At 38.5% G+C, this 21,281-nt stretch overlaps 1 protein-coding gene and 1 non-coding gene across 3 annotated transcripts in view; both read left to right on the top strand.

Moving 5' to 3' along the window:
• Positions 1-21,281, top strand: part of LOC142348870 (uncharacterized) — a 157,003-nt gene that overhangs the window by 124,155 nt on the left and 11,567 nt on the right. For both annotated transcript variants that reach the window (XM_075400394.1, XM_075400393.1), the window contains exons 15-16: positions 501-699; positions 20,622-20,818. In XM_075400394.1, the coding sequence (XP_075256509.1) occupies positions 501-699; positions 20,622-20,818 (396 nt within the window). The remainder of the gene's footprint in view (positions 1-500; positions 700-20,621; positions 20,819-21,281) is intronic.
• On the top strand, positions 18,383-18,455 carry Trnav-aac (transfer RNA valine (anticodon AAC)). Its single transcript has one exon. It is a non-coding gene; the product is annotated as a tRNA-Val (tRNA).

The following is a 21,281-nucleotide window of genomic DNA, read 5'->3' as shown; positions in this document are numbered from 1 at the left end:
TGTGCTGTGATTTTTTTGTCGTCAATTTTTGTTGATTTTTTTCCAAGCAGTCACGTTACGCTCGCTTCAAGTCAGTATTTTTTTTGTTCATTCAATCAAATTTTTTACTGAGTTGTAAGCGTGGCATCGATTTTCACTTTTATTGGAGTAAGTTTTTGTTCGTTCTCATGAATATTTCTTTGTTCACACATGACTTCCTTCCTTCTCAAAGTGAAATTTACGAAGACATATCACGGCAATATGTCTCCAAGGCTGTTTTCTGGGATTTTGATAGTATTGTCATTTAAAGTTAAATTGAGTGCAAATTATCAGAATTGTCAAACCATCAGAGTAAAAGATACCTGAATGTACGACTTTCTTGAAGACATATTGCAAAGAGTTTCCAAGCGTCTTTGTTTATTTGAACATGTATTTAAGTTCGATGTATCAGTTCAATCCATCGGTTATGCTGAGTCATTGTCACTCTCCAAGAAGGTCAGTCTAATGTTCTGTTTTTTCAGAATCTTTGAGTGTTGCCCTAAATGTCGATGTGAGCAAAACTGTACAAATCGGTCCTCCCAAGGTGGCCTGAGACTGCAACTGGCTCTGGTGAGAAGCAAAGTCAGAGGCTGGTCTGTCATCACCAGGCAGGACTTGCCAAAGGGAATCTTTGTGTCTCTACTATGTGGAGTTATGCGAGACAGTTCCGAAGCTTATCAAGTAAATATAATACCTATAGCATTTCGGTAGCTTTAATAGTTGGCGTCATTTGTCGGTCGTCATTTTCATTTTAGCCAATTTACAGTGGGAAACTACAACCCCAATTTTTTTGGAGATAAAGCGAGAATAAATGCGAAATATTTCTTTAAGTAAAAATGTTGAAATGCAAAAATTGTTATAACAATGAGTCTCATAGCATTATTTTATGAGGCTAAATAGCCAAAAATTAAAAAAAAATTGCTCAACTCATTGAATTAGCATTTCGAAAAAAAATGTAAAATTATTGAAAATGAAATTTGAGAAGCTATTTAATCATTGACTTTTCGGTTAATATTACAATAAATTTAGCTAATTGGAATATAATGCTCGGAAAATCATCACTGCCCCGAGTGTCATCATATCACGTCTTTTTATATTTAATTTCATTGTAATTAATTACTTTGCGTACAAAGAGCAGTATATGAGATGGTGTTAGCAAGTTCCACATATTTCTTTAAAAATTTTTAAAAAGTATTTTAGTTTCAAGATAGTTTAAATCTGTTAGAGTTGTTACTTCCGACTGAAGCAAAGATCGCGCATCATAGCCCCTGCACCTGATCCTAGAATATGGTATGTCATTGTATATTTACACTAATTGGAGGGGTATGTATAGACTTACCCTACTATCCTAAGGGACTGTCATGCTAGGATTTATTAGATGAGTCTTATTTTTAGAAAACGGATTTTCACAATAGGAGTTGCATAGAAAATTTTTATTGCGTTTGCTCTTTTATCGAGTATGTTGATAACTATTTGTATTTTTTCCAATTTTTTTCACTTCGAGAAACAAATTTATCCCCGGCCGTTGGGTTTCGAGATGATTTTGATCGACTTGTAAATGGTTTTTGTGGAAGAAAAATTCCACCGTATTTCCAATGCGATAGTTTGCCCAGTTCAACTTCACAGCATTGATCCTATGAGTTGCTCACATATTAATCAGCTGATTTGAAAGAATTGAAAAATTTCTGTTCTTTTGGTCTTTTCTGTCTGCTACCGTGTTGGAGAAATACTTTTGGCTTTGAAAAGGCAGGGTCAGTCATAGTTATGCTAAAATGAATGCAGACTTTTTTCAAAAGTTAAAAAGGCCCACGTTCTCCCAATGTAGACGCTAAACGTTCGATAGGAGCGTAATAAATATCCGCCCATCATAAGTTTACCGAGTAACATAAAAAGCATCCCTTTTCTTAAAAGAAAAGATTCCCGAGACATCTGTTTTTCTTGCTTTAAATATAACATCATCTATCGGCTGGAGTTATTTTTCCTTGCAAATCTAAATTTTTCACAAGCGTTAGTAGAAACAACTTGATTTTTTATATACAACAATTATATTGAAAAAGCAACTCTCGAGATTGTTTTGTTGATCTTCGAAAAATATTCCATAAAAACTCTTTGATTTTTTTAGTGTTAGGCAACGTCACTAATACAGCATCTTATACGTTTTGAAGGAAAAACAATGAAAAAGTTGTTCGAAAAAAATTACAGCGGAGATAATTCAGGTCCATTTTTGTGGAATGAAAAATCAATCTATATCAACATTAGAACGACCTCAAAAATGATAACGTTTTTTGTCTACTGTAAATCGTGAGTAGCTTTATTGTTCCGTAATTTATTTTTAAAGATGGAGAATTTATAAGCGCCGCAGGATTTTTTCTGTCATATTTTCTATTTTGCAAAAGCATCGGAAAGAGAAAAGAAAGACAATAACTCGCTCTAGATTTGATCAGCGGGAATAATCTGTCAGTTTTCCATGTGAATGTATATATTGAATCACTGCATTGCTTTTTTAAATAAATTTTGATTTCTAAGTTTTTAATAATTATTTGGATCACTTCTTTGCCATTTTTGCTTTAAAAGTATACCTCTCATAATAAAATATCAGACCTTTAATCGTTTACAGTTCTGTCAAACTTGATGTTTCGCCAATTTTCTCTAACAACAGAACTATTGGTAGATATTTAAACTCCAGAGAAAAAGCGGCGTCATTTTTAATCATTAGTTTCAGTACACCAATTGTAAATGCAAAAATTCGTCAAGGGTAAACTGGAAGAACACAGTTCTCCTTCCATCGAGTGAAAGAACAAAAGACTTGAGGAATAGCAGGTATTAGGTGACTCAACAAAAGTAATCAAGACAAAAAACGTATTTATATTACCAAAGGTAAATATTTGAATTAACAAATATAGCAGAATATGGAATAATGACGATTTTTTCCTTTATCTGATATGAAACAAAATTTTTCTGTGAAGTTCATTATTTGAGAGTTTTTTTGTTAATTAGTCAAAGAGTTGCTGTTCACTTCGGTCAAAGCAAGTTTATCTTGGATTTCTAAATCAAGTGAAAACCAATTGGATTAGATGAAAGATTAACTGAATGAAGTTGCGAATCATTTTTTCTAGCAAATGAAGTATTCACAGTTATCTTTGTCATTTTTGAGCTGTTTAAAAATTTAAAATATGCAAAAGACTTTCTTCAAATGTTAAAAAGGCCCACATTCTTCCAATGTATAAGCTAAATGTTCGATAAGAGCATAAAAATTATCCGCCCATAAGTTTATCGAGTAACATAAAAAGCATTTCTTTTCTTAAAAGAACTGTTTCCCGAGACATCTGGCCTGCATGCTGTAAATATAACATCATATATCGGCTGGAGTTATTTTTCCTTGCAAATCTAAATTTTTCACAAGCGTCAGTAGAAACAACTTGATTTTTTATATACAACAATTATATTGAAAAAGCAACTCTCGAGATTGTTTTGTTGATCTTCGAAAAATATTCGATAAAAACTCTTTGATTTTTTTAGTGTTAGGCAACATCACTCATGCAGCATCTTATACGCTTTGAAGGAAAAACAATGAAAAATTTATTCGCTAAAATTACCGCGGAGATAATTCAGGTCATTTTTTGTGGAAAGAAAAAAGAATCTATGTCGACAATAGAATTGATCTCAAAAATGAAAACTTTTTTTGTCTACTGGAAATTGTGAGTAGTCTTATTGTTTCATAATTTATTTACAAAGATGGGGAATTTATATGCGCCGCAAGATTTTTTCTACAGTCAAATTTTCAGTTTTTGCTCAAGGATAGTTGAAGAAGAAAAAAGAAACACCGTTTTGTAGTTATCATACTTTTCTTCTGATTCATTAACAAATTCATTTTTCAAGACTTGAAAAGGGCAACTTTCTTGTTTATGAGATTATAATTGAAAAACATCAAAAATAGAATCAGGACTGTTGATTGGAATGGTTACTTGGGTGCTTTTCCAAAATAATTATGTTTTAGTATGACTAAAAGGCTACAAACCTAGCGAATCTTTAATGCCAGGCGTTTTTTCATTTCAAAGTGGGTCCTATTTTAATTGTGCACTCTCTTTTAACATCTGTTCACACGATTTTTGACTTCTTGCTGTCAATTCAAGTTTAATTGGAGTATTCTTTTACTAATGATTGAATTGCAAAGGGACCGAACTATTTAAAAAGTTAATTAAAAAGTGACATTTTTGAAACTGCTTGCAAAGTTGGGTGAAAAATTGATGTTAAAACAAATTTCAGGATTTGAGAGAATTTTTTCACGTGATCTATGATGCATAGTTACAATTGATTTGATCACTTGCTAATGATTTTTTTCTTTGAATAAGTATTTTGAAATTTTCTGAAATTCTGTGTTCTACTTTTTTTCTTGTTTTTGGATGATGTCATTTAGATCTTTTTGATGTCATGTACCACTGGGTACACACAACTAGATGCTTGCAGATGATAGTTTGTGGTTTTTATTACTAGGCACCACTTGTTTAAGTTATTATTCCATTTTGTCCTGTATTTGTTGTTCTTCCGGAATTTTTATCAATTAATTGTTTTTAAATGGTAGGTATCATTAGGTGTTGTTGCTGCATGCGAGAAACTTATTAGAATTTACAGATGATAGCTTCTCGTTTTTGTTATCTGGACACAGTGTTTTCACGAATTGTGAAAATTTGAGTTTTTATGCCTTCAGTTTTATCATTTAGTCTGAATACGGATATGTCGCATTGGTTTTTTCAGAAAATTGAATCTCGTCCTTGTTTTTAGATGATTGCGGCGGATTTTTAAAGCTCTTTAAATACTTCTTTTCGGAGAAATTAAAAGGAATTTTGCCTGCATTTCTGGATGTTTTTGTCACCCTGTGACTTAGTTTCTTTATTTACAGGTCCTATTGACTTTTTAAAATTAAAACACTCGCCTGCACATTTTAAAATGCCGAAAGTCTGCAGTGTCAGAAGTTAAAATGCCAGAAGTTGCTACTTACCCGGAAATTGAATTTCATAGACTTTCGTCATTTTAAAACATGCGCCTTTCGTGTTTTAAGCATGGTTAAGTGACTCTGCAGAAGTCACTTCGAATTTCTGACTTAATATCTCAAACCGCTTCGCGGTTCTCGATAAACGCCAGAAGTTCTCAGTGACTTCATGCAGAGTCACTTAATCATTACAAAAGTTGTGTGTGTTTACGTTTAAAGTTTTGTTTTTAAATGGACCCTATTTGTGTTAAAAAATTTTTAAGTTTCTTAGTTTTGATTTGTTTTCATATCGTGGTATTGTCTCTTAATCTTAAAAATGACTGGAAAACAGGTTGCATCGACCATTTCATGCAGCATAAAGCACTTAATTTAGTACCAGATATATAAATAGAACAATTAAATGGTTGTTTTTTTCTAACATTTTCAAAGATTTGTTCACCTGAACGAATTTCAAAGTACCTGAACGAATTTCTTGTCAAATCAGAAACAAAAAGAAATACCGCCAACTATTAGCTGCTGCTAAAAAAGTTATAAGTCTAAATGGCTTTTCTAAATTTTGTTTCATGCATTTAAATTCATGATGTTTTTCATTTCCTTTTTATACTTTGGTTGAATGGCATTTTTCTTTGCACTTAAGTTTTTTCGTAAGTATTTTTCTTTGCACAGAAGTCATCCGATTTTCAGCTCTTGGAGTGGTTTTGGTTTTTGGATCTTCAGTATTACTGAAAAAGCACATATTTAAAACAAAAATGCTTTAAGGAGACATCAATTATGTTTTAAAATTTTTATCATGTTAACATTTGCAATTTTTTATTGAATAGTAATCTCAGGATCTACTCAACAATTTTTCAAAGGAAACTTAATTTGGTTGCAAAAAAATCCGAGGAATACATCACTTTTCTGATAGCAGATAAAACTTTTTTGGTAAACTTGAGAGGTATGTTGGGCCATTCTGTTTTGAGCGCAGACTCATCTTTTCTCTTGCAAAGTTAAGAAGTCTTTTGCAAAATTAAGGAGTTGTCTCTTACAAGACAATAAAATACTGTGTAAAATTTTTCGAAGGAATTTATCATTCTGGATCTTAGTTAAATGAAAAGTTATTTATAAACACCAGAATTTTCCACCTACTCTTTTACATTAAATGTATGTCGCACCTGAACGCACTGGTTTTCAGCGCTCCTCTCCTCACATTTTTCAACGATTGTTAAACATGTAGCGTACACGACCATAGTTTAGCGCCTGATCTGCCAATGTTTTTTTGCTAATTAAGCATATAGCTTAGGCAAAAAGAGTCATTGACCAAAATTTTCCGTATGTAGCGAGTTTAGTAGACTGTAGCGACAGGTGCTGTTAGCGCAAGGGATAAGACCTATGGCTGTGAGGAGAGGGGTGTGGTTTTGAGCACGAGTAGGGGAGGAAAAGGATGCATACTGTACTTGGATTAAAAAAAAATTGGCAGTCGGTTGTCTTTTTCTTCCCTTCTTCATTTCTTTGCTTTTATTTGTTACTTATATCTTCCTTTTGCTCTTTTTTTATTTTTTCATCTTTTTCGTTCTCCGTTTTTTTTCTCTTCTTCTCATTGCTTAAATTAAATGATGTTGCACTTGAACGGAATGATTAACGCAGCGCTCCTGTCTTCACATGTTATAGACAACAGCAACTGTTGTTGGTAGCGCAAGAGATTAGGCCTATGGCTGTGAAGCCATGGGCTTGGGTCCAACTAGGGGAAGAAAAGGATGCATAATGTACGGGTATCAAAAATTGGGTAGTTGATTGTCTGTTTCTTCCCTTCTGCATTTTGCTTCTCTTTGTTACTTATAGCTTCTAGCTTTCGTTCTTTCTGCATTTCGTCATCTTTTCTTACGTTCTTTTTGTTTCTCTCCCTCTCATCTATTATATTAAATGCAAGTCGCACTTCAGCACAGGTTAACAGCAATGGTTAACAGTGCTCCTATCTTCACAGTTTTCGAAGGCTTAAACATGCAGCCTACATGACCATGCTTAAGCGTCTGATCTGCAAATGTTTTTTGCTCATTAAGCATTCGGCTTAACAAAAACAGGCGAGACAAAAAGAGTCATTGACCAAAATTATGCTCATGTACAAAGTTCAATAGACAGCACTAGGCATTGGTAGCGTAAGGGGTTAGACTTATGGCTCTTAAGTGAGAGGCATTGGTTCGCCCGAGTACGGGTGGATAAAGACGCATAATTTCCGGGGGAAATTTGGGACGTTGGTTCTCTTTTTCCGTTCTTCATTTGTTTCCTCTTATTTATTCATCGTTCTTTCTTCCCTCTTTATTTCTTTCTTCTTCTCTCTATCTCCCTCTCTCTCTCTCTCTATTTCTCTGTCTGTCTCTTTATGTCTTTGTACATATTTTTTCTCCTTCTTTCTTTTTCTCTCTCTTCATTTTCTTTCTTTTTTCTCACTTCTGCTCTCTCTGTCTCTTTATCGCTTTCTTCATTTTCCGTTTTTTCTTGTTTTCTCTTTGTTTTATCACATGAATTTCTTTTTTTCTGTGGCTCTTCCCTTTCTATTTTCGCGTTTTACTTGTCTCTTTATTTTTGGTCTAAGACCAATTGTTGTTAAGCGAGAGGCAGGGGTTCGAGTCCGGGTATTGTCTGAGAAAAACGCATAATTTTCTGGGCAAAAATTTGGAAATAGTTTTTGTCTTTCTTTCTTTCTTTCTTTCTCTCTTGTCATATCTAAGCTCCTAATTTGTGCATATTTTCGCGCCCATAGGGCATGTCGTATTGCAAAAACAGGCGATCCTAATAGCTTTAAATAAGTATTTTCTAATTATGTCTTTGCAGTCTTCCTAGTCTTCGCAAGTTTTAACGCTTCTTAAACATGCAGCCTAGCGTAGTATATGCATTTTGAGACGCGCTACGCCACCATAAAGAAGCTAGTTATCTGCAATATTGTAGCGGTCCTTTAACATAGTGCTCCTTAAACACAGCCGAGCCAAAATTGTTGCTTGACAAAAATTTGCTGTTAAATAGGGTAATGGACGCCGAAAAGACGCATCGGTAGCCTAATTGGTAAGAGTTGTTGCTGTGAAACGAGTGGCATTGGTCCGAGCCCGTGTTGGTACGAAAAATAAATCCCAAATTAATTTCAACCTGTTTGGATTTGATTTTGTGATGCTTTTGCGGATATGCTAGTTTTGATCGAAATTTAGCTTCGCTTAATAAAACACAATTTTTATTTAATGAGTTCAACCAGAAATACTTTTCCTTCCTTATTGCATAACTAGTGTGGCCTGCTTTTTAGCTGAAAAACTCGTCAGTTAACCTTCTGGAGAAGCTTTTTAATTGAACTTTTGGTTTAATGTCGTCTCTAGGAGTTAAATTTATCTATCCAAAATATCAATCTGATCTAAAATAACCCTGGGATTATTTTTCTTTGGAATTTTATTGCGGGGAATGTGTTTACTGAGTCATATCTTTGCGGTCTTCAACCTCTTTTACCTTCCATACGCAGGCATAAGAATTCTTTTTTCAATTTTTAGTGCTATCTGTTTATGCTTCTCTCCAAGCATAAAACTGGGAACCACTGCTTTTGATAAAACAATATAGGTCTTAAACATTTGTTTTCATAACAATTTAGTCAAAACAGCAATTATTTCTTTGATGAGAAGACTTATCGCGCGTGATTGGATTTACTAATGTTTTGCACTCCATAATTGGGTCGTACAACGTACTGGGGGATCAATAAAAGAAAAGATCGGATTTTCGTTTTAATTTTTCGACAAATTGAGTCACTTCCCGTTATGCATCCTATTAACTGCCCCCTCCCCTTTGGTTCCTGGTATAGAATCCCTCCTCTCTGCTCTACTTTACTACAATAATACTTGACCTATAGTTATGATAGCAGAATATACATTTGAGCGTTATTGCGGACCGCTGTTCACGGCCATGCCTCTCATGCGCTGTGGGATGCAATCTGGTAAACGCGGGTCGGTTATCGCAGCGAAAATTTCCTCTCCCCATTTTCTTTGTCATCACATCCAACTCTACCTTCGATGCTCAATTTGTCTTCAATGCTAAATGTTAGAGCATGGCGCTTCTCCCTGGTTGAGTCAAACGGCTCGTCGTGTCCCTCTCTAAGCCAAATTTCCCATAGACACTAATCCATTGGATGCAACATTTCATCTGTAGAGGACTTAATCAAGCGACTTTTCTAGAATACTTTCGTAATTCATATTTTGGTACTAAAGATCTGGTGTGTACTCTCCTGCAGGCACTTCTTCAGGACAGCGATGTTTTCGCCACCTTCATCGTGTCGGTGGTCATTCTGTTCTTTCAATATGTTATCTATCGCGAAGTCCACTCCGGTAGATTACAGATCTGCAACCATGATTGGCGACTTGAGTCCTACCTTCTGCTTTTCTCAGGCGCAGTTCGTCTCAAATAACCTCCATTCTCTTGCCCTTCACCGCACTAGCACCTCTGCCCTCACCATTTTGCGCTCTCCGTTTTCTTTGGTTGATTTAGCGAAGGCAGGTACTCTACCAATATTTGAAGGTTTTCAAATTAGATTTAAAGATTCAAGATTACAATGTCGCACTTTTGCAGTGTCTTCCTTTCCCCCCGTTTATCTAATGTATGATGTAATATGTTAAATTTTGCTGTAGTAAATTTTTTCTGTTTGTATGCTGGTTGGTTGTTTTGCGGTCGCTTCTCTCCTTCCTAGGGTGCGATTTTAGTTTATTCTGGAGCTACGGCTAGTTTGTTTATTTGAATTTGTGGCTGTATTCTGCTAGCATAGTCCCTCCTGCCTCCTCGCTTGTTTCTTCCTCGTTACAACCCGTTCTGTTCCGGCTTCCCGTCTCGTCTTGCGTCGTCCGCCCGGCGTTTTCCCCTCCGTATCGTTCTCCTGTTTCGTTGTGTCGTTCGCTCAGCGTCCCGTCCCGAACAGGGGCGTTTCCAACCTGTTCGTCTCGTCTTTTCACCGCGTCGAGCGCTCTTTGTTCGGCGTTTCCATTGCGTACGATCCGTTGCCCGCCTCGTCGTGCATAGTTTGCCCGACGTTTTCCTTCCATCCGTCGCGTTTCCCGTTGCGCCGTGCGTCCCTTGTTCTGTGTTTTTCTCGCCCGCTCCGCTCCCCGTTCCGTCTCGCGTTGTGCTTCCTTTTTTGCCGGGTACTTTTGTACTCAACGAACACCTTGTTCTTTGGAGGTTTGCTGGGCAAATCGCCATACTAGGATTTTGTCTAACCCTTTTGTGTTGTGTGCATGTGAGTGTACTTCTGTTGTATTACCAAATTTAATTTTTGTTTCCTGTTTAATAAGATCACGGCAGTATTACAGGAAAAGTTTTTACAACGAGGGCAAAATTAGAGGCTGGGCTTAGTAACATCTATAGCGACATCAACAATTCTATTGATAAGCAGGACAGGAAAGTTAAGATCGAACATCCGTTTGTAAACTCCAAAGATGCATTCAATAGTGTAATTGAAAAGAATGAGGAGCTATTTGATTGATTCAGTCCATTGATTCAGTCCAAAGGGTACATTGATTCAGTCCAAGACAAATACGACAGAACAGTATACATCTCACCATTCAAAATCAGGATCGTATATGACTTCCTCAAAGAGTTCGAGCCAGCGTCAACTTGAATTAGAATTATCCAAACTTAAAAGAAAACTTGAAAAACAATACGAGGATGAGCTGCGCATTGCGAGGTAGCGCCTTGAAATTGAAAAACAATTGAAATTGAGAGAATTGGAAATTCAGCAGCTTGAGGAGCAACATCGTAAGCAGGTAGCTGCTGGAGTCCTTGAAGAGATTGAGTTGATGACAAAATCATCAGTGGACGTTTCCGACACAGGTAAACTGAGCGAGCGGTTTACTGAAAGATACGCGGTAAAGCGCAGGAAATTAGTTCAAGTTTGGGTCAATTCATCACCGGCGGGGATCATGGTAGATGTTGCAAATGAATCAAGTTTGCACCTTTCGGGCTCCATTGCTCAATCAAACCAAGCAACTGCTGTTCGTGCTTCTTCAGCTCAACCTCTTAACTTGCATCATCTGGATCTGAATACACATGGTCAAGTTGAGGCTAACATCAACCTCGTTGTCAATAGGCCGGAAGAGACCAGTAGTAGGAATCCCGTTTTTATTTTACAGGATTATTTAACCTCTTGAAACTAACATCATTCAGAAACAGCAACAGCCTCAATATACAACTCTATCACCATCAATAAAATTTGCTGTGCCGGCACAATTGAACCCCCGAACACCGCTCGACAGCTGTCTCAGGCTACCATGCATTTCGATGGTCTGCATTTGGACGACAAATTAGTCCGCAGGTCAAGCTTGCGGGTACAGTTTAACCTGCTCAGCCTTCCTCGTTCACCACCGTGATATGCACTAGCTAAAGATCCGCTAATCCTTAATCAGCCACAAGCACACATAAACGCCTCGGCCGTTCCACCTTCAGCCCTGAACTCGTTCCACCTCCAGCCCTGAACCCCTATGGCCCCGAAACTCCACTTAATTTCACCAGCTTTTTTTGCTCCTGCGCCACTACCACCTGCTCTCGCATCAAATGTCAATGACCGCATGGCAAAAAATTCCAAATCAAATACCGCCCTCTCCACCCGCACAGAGTAATTCTCCTGCAAATGTTTTTGTGCCATGCGTAATTTGTCCACCGGCCCTACAGCAGAGGTACATGCCCCTGAGTTCGTGTCCCTACGTCGCTTCGCTTCTCCACTCAGGTACAGGCAGTCGTAAGGCCTCAAGCTTACGTAGCGTCAGACTTCATGCAACCTAATCCATGTAGTTCTGCCATAAGTACCTCCCAATATTTGTCACTTGCACCGTTCCTCCATTGTATGAAGCTACCTTTCCAAACCTGTTGTGTTGGAGTGGATCACCGCATCCCACACTTTCGGCGCCTTCTTTGAACTCCGGGGATTTGATAAAACAGTTGGCGGACGAAGTTACTAGTAAGAGGAACGATTCTTTGCCCGAGTGGAAAATGTCACAGTGCAGTTCTTACCCTCTGCTGTGGCAAGAATGGTTCGGGCAGTTTAAGAGTGCTTCATAAATTTAAAGTCACTGACTTATGATGCCAAGCTGACTTACTTAAAACCTCTAGTAACTACAAAAGCAAAGACCGCCTTTACTGAGTCACTTGAACTTTGGACACTTGAACGTAAATTTGGTTAGCCACAGGCAGTTGTCAGTGCTCATTTAGACAAACTCAGCTTTTTCCACCGCTGAAGATGCATAATAGTGATGACAACATAAGCTACTCTGCAACCATCTCAAGTCTAGTCGGGGTCTTTAAGTCACTTTAATTGACGCTGACTTGAAGAACGCCTCGCTTCTTAACACGGCAGTGCAAAAGTTGCCGCCCAATATGAAAGAATCATCGTCACTTTACGGTCCAGAAGCAATGTGTAAAGCCGACACTCCTCTACTTCGACGATTGGTTGAAGCAAAAGGCCAAGGCACATGACTTGATGACATGAATTGAGGACAAAGTCAACTCAGTAACCAAGACCACAGTTGACTCAAAACAACATCGCCCTATACTCGCTGCAATGTTTGTACAGAAAGCCACCGCATCTGGGAGTGTCGGATTTTTAAAGAAAAGTGTCCCGCTCAGCGAGCCAAGGTAGTGGCCAAAGCAAAACTCTGCTTCTCGTGTTTAAGGGAAACCACATGTTCTGGCAGTGCCCAACTCCCAGAAAATGTAGGAAAGATGGTTGCAACAGCTCCCATAACACACTTCTCCATTGAGTTGAGATGGTTTAACCTTCTAGTGGGCAACCATCGAATAAGACCTCTGCAATGTCATCTGTCAGCAATGTGCAGGTTACCAAATTGCAGTTGCCTAATTCTTCGGTTAAAGATACCAAGGTTTTGATTTTGTGCGATACCGCTTGCAGTAACTCTTGGTTGTCAAATAGTGTTGCAGATAGACTTGGTTTGCACGGTAAAGCATTGAAACTAAGGTTCAGGCTTATAAATACCGAGGAGGTAATTGACACCAAATTGATTGAACAGACTGTAAAGCCACGCGAAAACCAAGCATTCGAACCTTTTAAAGTGAGTACTTATGTGAAAGCAAATTTAAATGTAGTTGCCGACGTAATCAACATTAATGCACTTCAAGAAACATATCCTTACCTAGACGTTCTCCACCGTTTACATATTTCCATGCAAACATAGAGATGATACTTGGACAGGGTGAGCAGCATGCCCTACGCCCGTTAGAGGACTTCGCTGCCGAGTAGAACTGCTCGCCGTTTGCTTGCCCATAGGATGGATTTCAAGCATTATTCCTTTACCGTCGTCTTCAGGTTTAATCTCGACTTGTTTTAAGGCTAACATAAAGCAGGATTTTGAACTCGCTAGTCAGGCAAAGTCTTGGTACAATATTGAGTCGTATGGCGCACTTAAGCAAGTAGACCTACGATCCGCCTCGGATGCACGTGCGCAAGAAATTTTTAAAATTTTGAAAACATCATCGTCCATGATGCGAAAGGTACGATGTCGGAATGCTATTGGCTGAAGATAACATCTAAATACCCAATAATTACTTCCCGGCGTTGGTTCAATTGAAATCTTTGGAGTAGCGGATTACAAGGCCAGCATATAAGGGGAAGTATTCGTATATCATTAACGAGGACTTAGAGAGGGGCTACGTAGTACGGGTCAAAGATAGCCACAAGGTCGAAAGTTGCTCCGAGCGGGATTGATACCTACCGCGCCATACGGCTGTTAATCGGAACAAGCCTGGCAAGTTTCGTAGGGTTCTTAATGGGGCACCTAAATTCCATGGCGCATCTCTTAATAGGTCGTTATTCACCGCACCTGCTCCACCACAAAACTTAATCTATGTACTCGTACAGTTCAGAAAACATCCATCTGCATATCAGCCTACATCGAGGGAATGTTCCTTCAAGTTGAAGCATTACCATGTGATCAGCCATTTTAGCGCTTTTTTAGCGGGAGGACCCTACATCAAATTTTGTGGTACATCAGTATACATGCCACATTTTTGAGGCAAAAGACTCGCCCATCTGCGCCTACGCTAACTTTGCATTGCAGTGCAGGGCACTTGATAATGCTAAACAGTATATGGAAGCCCCAAAAGCCGTAGTTGAGAGTTTTCTATTGGACGATTGCTTAGATTCAGTGGAATCCCCCGAGAAGCCCCTCATTCGGTTGAAGGAATTTGTAGATCTTCTCCATTTTGGTGCGTTCAAGCTGACTATCTTCGTAAGCAATGTGCCAGATCCGCCTGACCGAATTGATGGGTGCCCTCAATCTACTGCGTCGAAGATCATCGTTTCATCCAAAGAAGAATCAATGCACGTGCTTGGAGTAATGTGGGATGACAACAATAACTCTTTGGTTTTGAGCAGGGGTAATAATAGCAACATCACAAAGAGTTTAAGACAGCGCTTAGTATCAAGTCTTGCGTCAAAGGTATACGACCCAATTGATCTTGTCGCGCCGTTTACAGTAGGTGCTCGTTTAATCTTGAAAGACATTTGGCGTGTCAATTGACGAAGCTGGGATGACGGAGAGATAGTGTTGTTCGTCCTGGGCGAGATCCGCGTTGCAGTTATGAAGGTGATGACCTTTCCTATGTTGGAATTACGAGCCGCTCTTCTTGCCGCACGCTTGAAAAAGGAAATCTGTCAAGCATTGAACGTTACTGTGAATAAAGTGTTTGTGGACAGATGGTCCTGCAGTGGCTATATTCAAACAACAAAAACACCCTCTTATTTGCAAATCCTGGAATGCAGCGGCGTTAATCAATGGAGCCACATCTCCACTTGTAATAATCCGGCAGATGCCGCGTGGTGTGTGTGCTGAGGTTTGGCAGTCAAGTAACTGAGTGAGGGGTCCTGACTTCTTGAGCCATAAGGAAATCCCTTATGTATTAAATACTGATATCGTTGATTTCAAGCACGGCATTGTAACCAAGGAGCAAGGTAGTGACTCCACATCTTTAGCCGCATTAGCAACCAAGTACGTTAAGCAAAAGAGCTTTAATCTAATATAATTTGATAAGTTCAGTTTTTATCAAAAACTACTTCGTGTTGCGGCACTCATGTTCCGTCTTCTACTATCTCAAGAAAGTTACCGTACGTTAGATGCTAGAACATTTGATCCTATTGGACTTGACGAAGTCGAGCGTCATCTCCAGTCCTTTGCTCAAGGAGAGTCATTTAGTACCGACAGAAAGGATCTTCTTGACAAGAAATTCGTCAAGAAGATCCTTCCCGTCAGGAGGAGAAGCCGCTTTCCTCAGTAAACCGTTTCTTGGGCCTCATGGTCTCAACGTTCTTCTGGTCCGCTCCGACGGCTAATTGAAATTGACTTTGACATTAAGCATCCTATTGTGCTCGCTGCGCGTCGCACATTTGTTAATTTGTTCCTGCTATCATTTGCTCAGATAATGATACGAACTTTATCGTAACGGAGAAGCAGCTCCTTGAATGCATTGAATAAAGGAACCCGCTCAACATCGCACTTTAACTTGAGCATAAAGTGGAGCTTCAATCCTCCGGGTGAGCCACACCAAGGTGAAATCTGGGAGAGGTTGGTCCGTAGTTTTAATATAGTTTTTTATACCAGCCTCGCTACACGTCGCCTCACAGATGTGGTTTGAAACATTACTTTTTGTCTGGTTGAATATGCACTAAGCGTTAACGCCCGTAAGCGCCGACCCTCCGGCCTAGGCGCAATAACACCCAATCATTTTCTATCTGGTAACCAAGCAACCGGAATTCCGTCCATCGTTGGCGTTGACGAATTTGATGATCGTAATCGTTACGCTCTTGCGCAGCCGTACACGAATGCGATTTGGGCATGTTAGCTTGAAGAGTATGTACCTGCTCTGAACCCGAGATCGTGAGTGGTAGTCGCCCGCCTAGCAGCACCTCGAGGTCGGTGTTTTAATTTGGATAGTTGAAGAAACCAACCCTAGGGGTTACTATCCTACTGCTCAGATTGAAGAACTCCGATTCGGTTCCGAAAGCGTCCCACGCTCCGCTTGTACTAATCCTTCCAACATCTTCTGGGCCGGAACTGAGTAAATAAAAGAGCAGCGATAATAGAAATGAGCAATCGATTTTAACCAATCTATCCAGCAAGAAAGTTTTTTTACGTCAATTCTTAGCCACTTGAGAAAAGTTTTTATACACATAAAATCTGCTCTATTATACGTAAAAAGCTCAGAAAAGTGCAAATATTTGAATTTTTTGTTGAACCTACTAATATACTAAATCGATTGCGCTCGTTTTAGGCTCAATTTTTTAGGTTTCGAAAAGTTCTCGGTCATCCATCTTTGACTAAGATCTGCCAAAAAAATATTGCTAGATTTAACGCTTTTTTATGCAGTTGTTCTATCTTGATGTTTCGTTACTTAGTTAACTACTCGAGTTTCTTATTGAATTCTAAGCTCCGATAGAGTGTTTTCTCATCACCTATATTTGCGGACCGCTGTTCAAGGCCATGTCTCTCATTCGCTTTAGGATGTAATCCGGAAATCGCGGGTCGGTTATCGTGGCGAAGCACGCCCACCGACCCACCAGTCGGCCAGAAAAATTTTTTTCGCTTTGTTTTCTAATTCGGATTACTTAGTATTCGTATACGTGAAGCGTTATTAATAGCCGCTTAGCGATAGCTGGAGCTATTACTGGCCTTCTCTTGGTTTTTTTTACTATTCAAGGACTTTCAATTGTATTGGGGTGCTGTCTTTTGTTAGGATCTGTTGACACATTCTCATGATTTTTGAAGTGAAATTGGAGTAGTGATTTTGGTCACGCCGAAACAGGAAGTGGAGCGAAAAAGCGAGTGGTTTTGCGGCGTGAACTTTTTTCGCTCTTATTTTAAAGTAGAGTGAGAAAACGGTGTTTGATCAACAATTCTCCTCGCTAGTGATTTTTTTGTTCACGTGCGGCAATTTCATATTGATTTTTAATGTTTTTTTTTTCAATTTTTTGGATTGGTTTTTTTTCAAAATGGTTTTCCCCAATCACTTCATAGTCCATTCTAGTTTTTGTTGTTAAGTCTATGAAAATTCTTTGAATTGTACGTCAGGACTTGTCCTGCTATTTTTTTTTTATTGCGTCGTCAAAATTTTTGTTACGACCATATGACGTCACAACCACTTCAAATCTGCCTTTTGTTCATTCGTTCATGCAATTTCAACTGAGGTGCGTGCGAGACGTCATTTTTCGTTCTTAGTGGAGCGAGTTTTTTTACAATTCAAGGAATTTGATTTGTATTGGGGCGCTGTCTTTTTTTTAAGATCTGTTCACACATTTTCATCATTTTTGAAGTCAAATTGGAGCAGTGGTTTTGGTCACGCCGAAACAGGAAGTGGAGCGAAAAAGCAAGTGGTTTTGCGGCGGGAAATTTTTTCGCTCTAAATTTAAAGTAGAGTGAGAAAACGGTGTTTGAACAAAAGATTCGCTTTCTCGCTAGTGGTTTTTTGTTCACATGCGGCAATTTCACTTTGATTTTTAGTTTTTTTCAATTTTTTGGATCGGATGTTCTAAATGATTTTCCCAATCCATTCATAGTCCGTTCTAGGTCTAGTTTTCTGTTTAGTCAATGAAAATTCTTTGAATTGTGCGTCAGGACTTGTCCTGCTATGTTTGTTCATTTGTGTGATTAAATTTTTGATCACACTTGACTTTCCTCACTCACAAAAATTACTTCCTCACTTTGAAATTGACTTTTATTTACTTTAATTCAAAGAGATAAGGTCAAATGGGTGTGTTTCACTCTAAATGAAGGTTATTTGAGAGCTCTAATAGAGACATATAAAGTTTTACAGATTTTTTATCAAAAATAACATAACGTATCAGCCTTCAATGAAAAGGCGAATTTTGGTCTGTCTTTTTCACTGTTTTTGTTTGAGACTCCAGATCTACGAAGATATTGCGGCTATTTTCTGGCAATCTGCCAGCTGTGATTAGACGTCTCTGATTGATTAAATTGCTCGCTTAAATTCGATTCAAGAATTGCCCCTCCCCCTCCCCCAGGGGGAGGCAATTGTTGAAAAGATCCCTGTTATTTCTGTCCAACGCAGACTGGGCTTTTCCCCTCTATACTATAAGCTGACTTTTCGCAATCCCACGTGATCCGTGTCTTTTTCTCCACGGACAAGATTTCTTTTTAGTTAGACGCTATTGAATAAAGTACTTTGGTAAGTTTTGCGTGGCTTTGTGATGTTTTTAAGTAGAATTTGCCGGTAAGGGTCGTACACATCGATTGGTGGTGATCATTATTCGGTATTATTGCGAACGCATTTTGTCACGCTTTAAAATGCAGAGAATAATGCATAGCTAGAAACAATTCGGTCTTATTTGGATTTGCTTAGTTGGAATGGAATTAAGGTGCCATGGTGTAGTGGTTATCACATCTGCCTAACACGCAGAAGGTCCCCAGTTCGAGCCTGGGTGGCATCAAGTTTTTTTTTGTCCTGATAATGGTAAGAAATTTGAGATCTATTCTGTTCCCCCGCCCCGCTTAGTGGCAATATATTTTTATGACGCCCATATTTTTATTTATTATTTTTACATAGTAACGTGCTATATAAGATTAAGAACACATAATTTGGGGGGGGGGGGGGGGGAGGAGGAGTTGGAGGAGGAGTGGAGTAGAAACAGAATAGATCCAAAGGAAATTTGTATCAATTTTTGCACAAAGCGCCACCAATTTTTGCACAACAAAAACTGAATTGTTTAACTTGTCATGGCAATATTGCAAGTGTCACTGTTGATTGCAGAAGTTTGCTGCGGGCGGATTAATGGAAAAATGATCTAAATCCGAATCTATTCTGTTTCGGTTACCAGTGTTTTTATGCCGCCCCCATTACAATTTGTTATTTAGCACATTACTATGTAAAAAATAGTCAGTGCGCCTGGGTGCGTTAAATCTTTATGCCCGATAAGCTTGAGGGTACAGGATAGATCCATAAATCCTATAGACATATAGGAGATCCACCGAAAGTTTATTTTAAATTTCTTTTTTAAGTTCATAAATTAATTGGAGTTTTTGGACTTATTCGCTTTAAATAAACCACTAAAAAGTAAGTTCATAAGAACTGCCAACATTGCCATGCTAATGAATGTGCTTTTGATTAAATATAAACTCGAGCGGAGTGCTGCGCTGATTTATGCCGGTCACAATAGATCATGTATAATGTATGCTTTTCGAGTAACCGCGGTCAAAGCTAGCGTAAAGGCGTAGTAGAATGAGATAGGGACTAGTGTTAAAAGAAGAAGGACAACTACTTGTTGAAATAAATGCAAAAATGATTACTACAAATGGAGGTTCAAATGTTATTGTAGCATAATATTACATTTCGACTCATCAATTATGACGGAAACAGAAACAGGTAGACACACGACTACAATAATTGCTTAAACTTAAACTTTTGTCGGGACGTTTACTTTTGTGAGCGACCTTTAACAGTTGATTGGAGATGTAGGCGATTAGAACTATTACTTGTCTGAGTTGTCCAGGTAATCAGTGTTTATTAAAAATTATGTCGCGCATGAACTGTACACCAGGAGCGTTTCGTCCCGCACTAACACGTTGTAGCACATAGTTTGCATTTCATACAATTACGCACAAAAACAATTTAATGGTGCAGCGAACTTTTGAAATAAACAGATTTACAGTAATTCAAATTTGCTCATAATAAAGACATTTGATATGAACCAGACAAATAATAATGCGTGTTTTTAAGACCAGTGCCTTGCTTAATGCCTTGCATAACGCTCTGATGTGATGCATCTCTCATTTTGAGTCTCTCTCTATGCCAGGCTAAATGCAAACACATCTCTAATGCATTAATATATTCTGTGGAATTCAAAGTAACTGCTTAAATCTGGATAAAACTTAGTTCTATCGTCTCACTTGATGGCTTCTATAGATTGTTAGAATCTCTGGAACGTGGTATTTTCTTCTCACCCCTTGTGGTTTCTTGTAGTCCAGGTACTTGGACTCCAGGTTTATTGTGCCCTTTGGCGCCTAAGCTTAAGTACAGTTTCTTCCATACAACGATTTTCAGTTTCACCAGTCAATGCCAATTGCGCTGGCTGCTCTGTGAAGTGCATTGTGTCTACCTGATTGTTAAAACACTAAACGGCTACTTCTAATGCATTCCTCTTTACTTTGAGCGACAAGGTGGCCAACTGACTCAATACAGTGTTTTGTTCTCTTAAAGTAAACACAGAACCTGACTGAGTTCCGCTCAGAAAATTTGGATTTTTCTAAGCATAACGCTGTACGCTTTCTTTGGCTGCTTATACTCTACTTTCTTTAACGAAAAGAAGCTTACATCTCCATCATTTCCATGTTTGTTTTTGGTTCCACTTATGATTGGTTCCGACTTCACGTTCATTTTTTTAAGAAATAATTCAAAACCAGCCAAAATAACCAGTGGAATAATTATCCTTCTCAGAATTATCTAAGTTAACATTGGGCATCTGCGTAACTATTTGAGTTCTTATTGCCGTCTATGTACACTTACTTTAGCTTACCCACACTTTATGACTATGACTCAGTCTATCATAGACAGGTAACACGTAGCTTTGCCTGCGAATATGACTTGAAAATCGTTTTAGAATGTGGCGAAAGAGCGACGGGAGCATTTTGCTCTGGATCTGGTTTCCGACGTTACCGATCGGCATGTTGGGCCCTACAGTGCGATAACTCATCGCCAACAAAATGTTGGACTGAATGCTGATGGCAGAAAGGGTCAACAATTAACAGGCAATGGATTTCAGATAAATGGCAAAGGAATTACTTCGCCCAAAAACAGGTCTTATTATTTCACTTCTCAAAAATATTGAGCTGCTCTAATTAAAAATTCACATTTAGGCTGAATGTTGCTCCTATTTTGTTTGTGGGCGTCTACCTCATAAAAGAGAATATTTGATTATTCCAGGCGCGGCATCGGAACTTGATTGATTTATGATTTGGCTGCATTTCGAAATATATGCGAAGCTATATTGAGCTTGTCGTTATAAGACGTGCGGTGCTTTGTTACGATGCAAAGAATCATTTGATCAAGAGTATTTCTTTTTGTACCCAACGCATTAAGCGCGATGTAGGATATAAAACTTGGGTACGCAAAAGAATTTTTTTTACTTTTGGCAAAAATTTTCAGCCAAAAGTTTATAGAAATTAGACGAATCGCACTTAAAATCTTTAAGTATTACTTGAGAATCCACGTTGTACTGTAGTGTATTTATTATCCCCCATTATTGATTTTTTAAGGAAAC

The sequence above is a fragment of the Convolutriloba macropyga genome, chromosome 1 (genome assembly GCF_964194025.1).
Source record: "Convolutriloba macropyga chromosome 1, txConMacr16.3, whole genome shotgun sequence".
Classification (NCBI taxonomy): domain Eukaryota; kingdom Metazoa; phylum Xenacoelomorpha; order Acoela; family Convolutidae; genus Convolutriloba; species Convolutriloba macropyga.
The sequence above is the reverse complement of the archived record's forward strand: the minus strand, read 5'-3'. Positions and strand labels throughout refer to the sequence as shown.